This window comes from Salvia splendens, chromosome 4, assembly GCF_004379255.2.
Source record: "Salvia splendens isolate huo1 chromosome 4, SspV2, whole genome shotgun sequence".
NCBI lineage: Eukaryota > Viridiplantae > Streptophyta > Magnoliopsida > Lamiales > Lamiaceae > Salvia > Salvia splendens.
In genome coordinates, this window is record NC_056035.1 from 17,635,535 (window position 1) to 17,645,191 (window position 9,657).

At 43.1% G+C, this 9,657-nt stretch overlaps 1 protein-coding gene across 1 annotated transcript; it reads right to left on the reverse strand.

Moving 5' to 3' along the window:
- Window positions 1-4,184: 4,184 nt before the first annotated feature.
- LOC121800756 (protein AGENET DOMAIN (AGD)-CONTAINING P1-like) lies at window positions 4,185-5,957 on the reverse strand. The gene is made up of 3 exons (XM_042200262.1): window positions 5,469-5,957; window positions 4,589-5,130; window positions 4,185-4,395 (listed from the first exon to the last, which is right to left on the reverse strand). Exons 1-3 carry the CDS (start codon window positions 5,955-5,957, stop codon window positions 4,185-4,187), a joined length of 1,242 nt encoding a protein of 413 aa, XP_042056196.1.
- Between the last annotated feature and the right edge of the window lie 3,700 nt (window positions 5,958-9,657).

Genomic DNA, 9,657 nt, shown 5'->3' on the forward strand with positions numbered 1-9,657 from the left:
TAAAGATGATTTTGTTAGTTTTAGTAATATTACTAAGACCTATATACAGACTGCGAGTGGGGAATTAATTACTGTGGCTGGGGCGGGCACTATTGAAATATCCCCAACCTTGAGATTGTCAAATTGCCTTTATGTTCCTACTCTATCCCAGAGATTGATGTCTATAAGCCATGTAATGAAGGAATTGAATTGCACTTTGCTAATGCACTCCGACTTCTGTATTTTGCAGGATATTCGGACGAGGAAGATACTTGGGCGTGGCACTGAGAGCCAAGGACTGTACTATGTGGACGAGATAGCTCAACAAGGCAGTGCGATGCTGGCTCACGGGTCCACAAAACGAGAAATTTGGCTTTGGCACCAACGGCTGGGACACCCCTCCCCTGGTTATTTTAGATTGCTTTTTCCTAAACTCTCAATTCCAAAAGACTTTTCATGTGAAACTTGTGTTTTGGCCAAGAGCCACAGACAATCATTTAAACCTACAAATACTCGTATGAATTATGTTTTTTCCCTTGTCCATGTTGATGTTTGGGGGCCTGCACCGATTATTGGGGGGAACAGTTTTAGATATTTTGTGATATTTGTAGATGATTGCACTAGGATGACGTGGATATACTTTCTGAAACACAAATCCGAAGTAATTGACAAATTCATTCTCTTCTTTAACCTTATCCAAACCCAATTTCAGACCACAATCAAAACCCTTCGATCCGACAATGGGAGGGAATTTGTGAACCAAAAAATGACAGACTTCTTTACCCAGAAAGTCCTAATCCATCAGACCTCATGCCCTTACACCCCAGAACAAAATGGGGTAGCAGAACGAAAAAACCGAACCATTCTCGAAATCACCCGAGCCTTGATGCTTGAATCTAAAGTTCCTAACCACTTCTGGCCCGAAGCTGTAGCTACCTCTATTTACCTAATAAACCGACTTCCCACCAAAATTCTTAACAAAAAAACCCCTCTCGATACCCTCTCCAAACTAGCCAAGATACCCAAACACCTTAACCTCCAACCCAAAGTATTTGGATGTACCGTTTATGTCCATGTCCCGAAACATGAAAGAACCAAGCTATCACCTTGTGCTACTAAATGCGTTTTTGTGGGGTACGGGATTAACCAAAAGGGATATAGATGCTTTGACCCAACTACAAAACGGGTAGTTACCACAATGAATTGTAATTTTTTGGAAACAGAGTTTTATTACCACACCCATCTTAGTATTCAGGGGGAGAGTGAGTCACACAACACGATAGACAACCTAAGCTGGTGTGTGCCCGAGTCAAATCTTTCTAATGAGGACACACCAGAGGAGTTTAGCACTGTCGCCGAGCAGATCTCAACCACACCAGAGTCCTCTCAACCGCCTCCAAGTGTCTCTCTTCAACCGATATCCGAGGCAAATGAGGTAATTCCCGACTCACCTCAAGAAAATATTCCTACCGCTGATCCTACTGATGCAGAAATAGGGGATTCAGCCCTGGATGAAAGCACAGGCCGATACATACTCCCACCACGAAGTATTCGTGGAATACCACCAAAACGGTACTCACCAGAAAAGATTGGAAAGAGAAGCCAGTATGCAGTGGCAAACTTTGTGAAAGGAAATCTGACCAAGATGGCTAGAGCGTTTGAAGCCGCTCTCTACGAGGAAGAGGAGATTCCCTATACAGCCGAGGAGGCAATGCAGGTAAAACATTGGAGAGACGCGATGATGGTGGAAATGAATGCACTACTAAAGAACAAGACTTGGGAAGTCAGTGAACTTCCAAAAGGAGCGTCTACTGTAGGGTGCAGGTGGGTGTTTACGATCAAAAGAAGACCAGATGGATCTATTGACCGGTATAAGGCAAGACTGGTGGCAAAAAGGTATACCCAGACTTACGGTGTCGACTATGCAGAAACTTTCTCACCAGTTGCCAAGATCAACACCGTAAGGGTGTTATTCTCGATAGCAGCTACTCGTGAATGGCCTCTACACCAGTTTGACGTGACTAATGCGTTCTTACATGGAGAACTGTCCAAACCTGCCTATATGGTTCCCCCACCAGGTTTTTCCGGAGACTTCCAGGATGGAGACGTCTGCAAGCTCAAGAAGACGTTATACGGCCTCAAACAGTCTCCTAGGGCATGGTTCGGAAGGTTTACTGACGTGATGAAGAAGTACGATTACCATCAAAGCAACTCAGATCACACCTTGTTCCTAAAGAAGCGGGAAGGTAAGATTACATGCCTTATTATTTATGTTGATGATATGATTATCACGGGTGATGATGAGGAAGAGATAGGCCAGCTGAAGAAGAACCTATCCAAGGAGTTTGAGATGAAGGATCTTGGCAGCTTAAAATACTTCTTAGGAATAGAGGTGTTCAGATCAAAACAGGGGATCTTTATCAACCAGAGAAAATATGTGCTAGATATCCTAGCTGAAACCGGGATGATAGATTGTAAACCAGCTGACACTCCAATGATTCAAAATCATGGACTACAGATTCGGGAGGGAGCCAAACTCGCTGATCGAGGAAAGTATCAACGACTGGTTGGGAAACTCATCTATTTGTCCCACACCAGGCCAGACTTGGCCTATGCCGTCGGAGTTGTGAGTCAATTTATGCATGCACCACATGAAGAACACTGGGAGGCAGTATTGAGGATAGTACGATACTTGAAGGGCACACCAGGACATGGAGTACTGTTCAAGAATCACGGACATCTAGAGATACATGGTTACACAGATGCAGATTGAGCAGGAAATCCCAACGATAGGAAATCAACCGCGGGATACTTCACCTTTGTGGGAGGTAACTTGGTGACATGGAGGAGTAAGAAGCAAAAGGTGGTAGCCTTATCGAGTGCTGAGGTTGAATTTCGAGGCATTAAGAGTGGATTAACTGAAGTACTGTGGCTTAGGAAACTCATGACCGAACTAGATCTCAAGTCTACCCAACCATGCCGATTGCTGTGTGATAACAAGGCTGCTATTAGTATCTCAGAGAATCCGGTTCAACATGACCGAACCAAGCACGTGGAGGTGGATCAACACTTCATAAAAGACACAATCAATGCAAAGGTGGTGGAATTACCCTATGTCAAGTCAGAGGATCAACTGGCGGATATCTTAACAAAAGCTGTGAGTTCGCACTCGTTTCGAAGTGTATTGGACAAGTTAAGCATTGGTGATCCCATTACTTAACTTGAGGGGGAGTGTTGGAAGAAAAGATCTCGAGGAATCAATTGTCAATTTCCTGCGATCACAATAAGTAGGGGAATTAGTGATTGATTTAATTTGATTCTTACCTTGTATAGAAGATTGGGTTTAGAGGAATAGACTTACCATAAGAATGTATCCTCAAGCCTATAAAGGGGCATGTATATTGTGTATCGAGTAATGAAGTGAATGATAGAAATAAACCTTTCACAAAAACCTGTTTTATCAGGAGGAAATCGTTCGGGATCATGTCTCGACCTGCCCAAACGTGAAACATGTCCAGGTGCATTTTGGTGTTCAAACATGAATTCACACCGTTGGTAATGTGAGGGCGTTACACTCTTGAATGGGTTGGTAGCTGGTTGTAACTCCTACCTACAACTGCAAATTGCCCAAGACAAAATAGTTATCCTAATGCATTCAAAAAAGAGGCACATTCTTGCTAATTTTAGAAAGACAAGATCTTGCAGTCACTTTGAAACTCAAACTTTGCATAAATTTTTACATTCATACATTGGTAAATCTCTTCACACACCTTGTCCAGTTCTTCAGAGCTCAAGTTATATTATCTTCTCATCTATTAGTCATATTTCAAATTGTATTAGGTTTGCAAATATTTTGTATCTCATGCCAATTTATTTGAATGAAAAACCACCGTTAAGATAATTTGCATCATGATTGGTTAAGATAATTGGATTTTCGTACTTTGAGAACGGTTGCTTAGTGATTATACAACATAATTTTATCTTACCTCATTTAAAAACAAAAGAAAAGAAAAGGGGATGTACTCGTTTAAAATAGCAATTAATTTGAACAGATAGGGAAGTTTTTAGATGATAAAATATTTCAAAAGTCTACCTCCTTTAGATGGTGAAAAGAAATTTAAGAAAAATTGCATCAGATAACTATAAAATTGTCAAGAAAAATCTGAACATAACAGATGATAGAATACGTAGATCTTATCATCTTATTAAGGTTTGTAGTATTTACCAACTTGGGCATCAGGTTTTGAAAGCCCTAGAATACCTATGGTAACCTTATACATGGAGGCAGAAGATTCAGATTCTACTGGTGGCACTGTGCTACCTGGCCTTGAAAGTATGATACCAGTAAAAATGAAGCAGAGGGTTAAAGCATTTACACTTTTTACACAACAAAGGCTGCTACGAAGACTTGGGATCCTGCACTACAACCAAAACACAATTTAGTTACTCATTTCTTACACAAGCATGAAGCATTTAGGAGGTAAGGTTTACATTTGTTGATAAGATGAGGCAGTTATGCAGGTTACTACTGATGATTTCTCTTTCCCGGATTGGTCGACTAATTACAGATACATGTTAATGTTATGTTCTACAATGTTGTACTACTTACCTCACAAATTCAATCACTTGTGATGAAAGATATGATTCACAATCATCACCAATTTTATGATTTGCATATGTCAGTTTACAGCTAGAAAGTAGGAGTAGTACCTTTGAGGCAATATACCATTCGCCATTTATCCATTCCTGATGCACCCGCAACTGAGAATAATCAAACTTTGACTCCTCGGGAGGCTTCTCAAAGTATACGGAGTATCTTCCTCTTCTATCAACTTTCGTAATCGTACCAACGCACCAAGCATCATTGTAAAGAGCATCAACCGTTTCGTTAACTTGAAATCTGTCAGTGACTCCAACATCAGGAGGGCTTGGCCTTAAATGGAGTCCATCAGTTTCTTCTCTCAAGAGGCTTGTGCCATCATCATTCGCCAATTTTTCGTACTCAATCATATATTTGTCAGCCTCTGTTTTCTCAAGAACAGTTGCAGGGAACCAAGCACCATCAAAACCATCTTCATCAATCCGGGCTTCAACATGGTCCCCTGGGTTAAAGTTATGTTCAGTCACTGCTTCCGCTTCAGGTGACAACTGCTGTGTTACAAGGCAAGTTATGTTTAGTCAATGGAGTAAAATAACTTACTACCACAATTGGTGAAGGAAGTGATAAGGGATTTATTAAGAAAATTACTTTCACATGGCTTTAAGATACTTATTTACTTCTGATACTTTTTATAGTACATGTATCTAACTTGAGCAACAGTTGTCAACAAAGCAAAATGGGACATCCAAGTATACAACAAATAGACTAAAATAGTACTCATTTCACAACTTATACAGGTTCAAACAATTAATCATCAAGATGATCAGAAACAACAGGCCACATATCAGCAATTCAAATTCACAGTAAGTATCATTTAAAGGATGCTTACATCAGCATTATACGACGACGAGGAGGGGTCCAACGGGGGGACCCACCTCTGGTTGACCCACTCACGGTGAGGCCTCAACTTCGAGGGGGTGAAGGAAACATGCTCCCCCATCCTGTGGAAGAACACCTGATATTCATCCGCTTCCTCCAATGTCTTGGTGATCACCCCCTCCCACCACCCTTCGTTGTGGAAAGCATCAACTTTTTCGGTATATCCTAATCTGTCAGGGACTTCACCATCAGGAGGGCGTGGCCTTAAATGCAGTTCATCGACCTCTTCTCCAAACAGGCCTGTTTCATCATTGCTCGCCAGTTGCGGGCAGTCAATCAGATATTTGCCAGCCTCTTTTTTCTTAAAAATTGCAGGGAACCAAACACCTTGAAGACCATCTTCATCACTACTGGCTTCCACATGGTCTCCTTCGTCAAAGTTGCAGGGAGTTTTCTGTACTAAAAGCAAGAGATATAAGCACTGTACACTCTTAGTCATTCAAAACTAGGGAGTAAAATAAGCTAACCACCATAGTGTTGCATGCATAAAATGATAACACATGCATGCAACATGTGAGCTAGCATAATAAACAAAGTGTTGAGCTAGCGAGTGACGTGGCATTAGTAAAGAGGCAATGACGTGCTGTTGACCAATGAGAGCGAGGCAATGACGTGCAAGTCGTCCTACGTGGATGATAACTAACGCGAAAGAGAGGCGAGCTAGGATGCGGAGTATAAATAGTAGTAGTTGCTCTTTCATTTGGGGTCGCGGTTATTTTGTGTTGATTTTTCTCTTAGCTTGGATCGTGGATCTTAAGCATTCCTCTTGTATTTCCTACTTTTGTTAAACCCTATCATCTTCAATATAGTTCCTATTGATTCTTCTTAGCTCATGTGATCTTAGCTCGAGTGTATGATATTGTTGTGAATCGTGTGAATTCGTTGAGTTGCGGTCACGATTGGGAAGCCACGACGTCAGATCGTAACAAGTGGTATCTAGAGCCAACGTTCCTCGGAAAATGACGTCGGCGACGCGATTGACGGAGGCGAAGGAGATAGAGTTGGAATGGGAGAGTGTATGGGAGAGGATTAGGGACAGGATTGAGGCATCTTTCTGCAAAATCCAGCGAGAACAAGAGGCTAAATTCGATGCATTGAAGAAAGCAATTCTAGATCTAAGCATCTCAAGCCAAGGTCGATCGATGGAGACAATGGATGCTAGTTCCGGCAACTGCAAATCACAATTGGAGCTTCCTAAATTCTCCGACGATCTGGATTTTCATAAATCAATTGATGTTGATCGAGCAATTGCTGATGAAGATCTAATGGAGCAACATAGCAGTGAGAGATATGAAGAAATGGATATAGATTTGAAGATCGGAGTGGAGGATTGCACAAGAGTGTCGAAGGAAATTGAGGATATTGAATTTTTGGAGGTAGTGGTGACTCCATTGCAGAAAACAAGGGAGATGGAGATATTCATGCCTATGGGGAAATCAACGGAGGTGAAGAAGAGGAAGGAATTGGAGCAGGATACACTCAAGGGAACTGAATGCATATCACATGCTCGACAAAATGCGCAAGTGAATGAGCTGACTATGGTTTTACCTATCGCGACATATTATAGCTTGTCACTACCGTGGCTGCTCAATTGGTTTCCGAGGCCTACGGTGAAGCTGAAGTTCATGGCTCAACGTGATGAAGAGCTATACGAGGAGTGGGGCAGCCACGAGTCACACGAAGAAGGAAAGCTACAACCTATATCAAGTATCACTGATTTGCAATCATACAAGCTGAGTTCCTATCAGAAATCAACGAGCTATCTGGCCGTGGAAATTTCGGATGCAAAGCTAAAGAGGATTGTGGTTCCACCACGGTTCATTGGTAAGGAATCTGACCATGTATTGCTTGAATTTTCAGATTCAAAACAGCTTAAGAAATCTGAATCCCTCCCAACTGCTCGACCAAATGCCTTAGTGGGGGCGCTGGATGTGATTTCACCAATCTCAGCATATTATTGTGTGTCCTTGTGGATGTTCATTTGGTATCCTAAGCCAATGGTAAAGATGAAGCGAGAAGAAGTAGTTCTAGAAGTTTGGTCACACGATTCATTGATGGCAAGGAATAATATTAAATTGTCTCCAACAACATCGGGGCATTTGGTGAAGCAAGCATCTAAACAATTTGGAAAGGTAGAAGAAATGGCGAGCTCAAGTATCTATCGTTCATTGAAGCGATTGTCAGTTCGATTTCCTAGGCCTATGGTGAAGATGAAACTTACGAAGTATGTCGGCAGGTCTTAGCCAAAGAGCTGGAGACGAGCGAACTCTGCATTGAAACTGAGACACGAATGCTTGCTGATAATAGCATTTGATGTAATGATGAGAGATCAATGGCTCACTTGTTGGAGGCTTGATTTCTTTCCTTCCTTGAGGACAAGGAATCTTTAGGGGGGAAGTAATTGTTGCATGATAAAATGAGAGAAGTGGATATGAGCTGCGAAGCGGGAGTAGTTAGTGGAGGCTTCGGTTAGAAGCAATGGACATAGCAGAGGGAGTATAAATGCAGATTGAGGCTTATCTTGTGATTCCTTGAGGACAAGGAATCCTAAGAGAGGGGTATTGTTGCATGCATAAAATGATAACACATGCATGCAACATGTGAGCTAGCATAATAAACAAAGTGTTGAGCTAGCGAGTGACGTGGCATTAGTAAAGAGGCAATGACGTGTTGTTGACCAATGAGAGCGAGGCAATGACGTGCAAGTCGTCCTACGTGGATGATAACTAACGCGGAAGAGAGGCGAGCTAGGTTGCGGAGTATAAATAGTAGTAGTTGCTCTTTCATTTGGGGTCGCGGTTATTTTGTGTTGATTGTTCTCTTAGCTTGGATAGTGGATCTTAAGCATTCCTCTTGTATTTCCTACTTTTGTTAAACCCTATCATCTTCAATATAGTTCCTATTGATTCTTCTTAGCTCATGTGATCTTAGCTCGAGTGTATGATATTGTTGTGAATCGTGTGAATTCGTTGAGTTGCGGTCACGATTGGGAAGCCACGACGCCGGATCGTAACACATAGCTGGAAAAGGAAAATCAGCAATTTGAAGAATAAAATCAATCAATAAAATCAAATCAAGAAAGAATTGCAAGAAACACATATCAGCAATTCGAATTCACGGAAGCATCATTGCAAGGGTGCTTACATTTTCCAAAGGGGTGACCCACTTCTCCCGATCCAGTCGCGGTGCAGCCTCAACAACGAGGGCAGCTTCTCATTCCACGGGGGGAAGTACACCAGATAATTATCCTCACCCTCAAAAATTTGGGCGATCTGCCCCTCCCACCACCCGTCGTTTTCGTAAGCATCCACTTCGTCGTTGAGCTCGAAGGTAGGGCGGTTCTCCCGAGGGGGGCGGTCGCAGCTGCGCCAAGTTCAGCAGCTCCCTAAGTGGCCGCTTTCCCTTGTCGTTCTCCGTCAGATTTATGTACATCACAAGAACGCGGCTGGACAAGTCTTTCGGCGCCCGAAGCACGGTGCCCTCGTACCAAGACCCGTGAAATCCGTCTTCGTCGCTCTTTATCTCGATTGCGGATCCTTTCTTAAAGTATCGTAAGATGCCGTCGTCGCCGGCGCCTTCCATTGCTATTAAGAGTGGGAAAATTCCGCCCAATTTTTCTAGGGTTTAACTATTGCGGTGATCGGAGCTAAAAGAGAAATGGCGGGAATCTGGAAAATTTGAATTGCCAGTTTTCAGATGCTGTGTAGTTTTGTGCGGGTAGATGAATTGAGAGAGGTGGAGAGGAAATCTTGTTACTGTTAGACATCACCAAACCGGCCCAGCCCGGCTGAACCGGCCCGGAACCGTCACCGGCGGTTCCAAACCGGAACCGGAACCGTCGTCAGCGGTTCGAACCGGCACCGGAACTGCCGGTTCCGACGGGCCGGTTCAGGTTCCAATTTTTGGTGAACCGTAACCGGCGGTTCGGCGGTTTCCGACACAATTTCAGGCCTACTCCCTAGCCTTTTCAGAAACCACTCCCGCGGCCGCCGGTTTTGACTAAAACCGTGGACGGAAACCGCCGGTTCCACCGATAAAACCGGCGGTTCCACCGAAAACCGCCGGTTCCGGTGACAAAACCGCCGGTTTCCCGCCGCATTTTTCAAAATTTGAAATTTCAAACGGTCCTCAAAACCGCC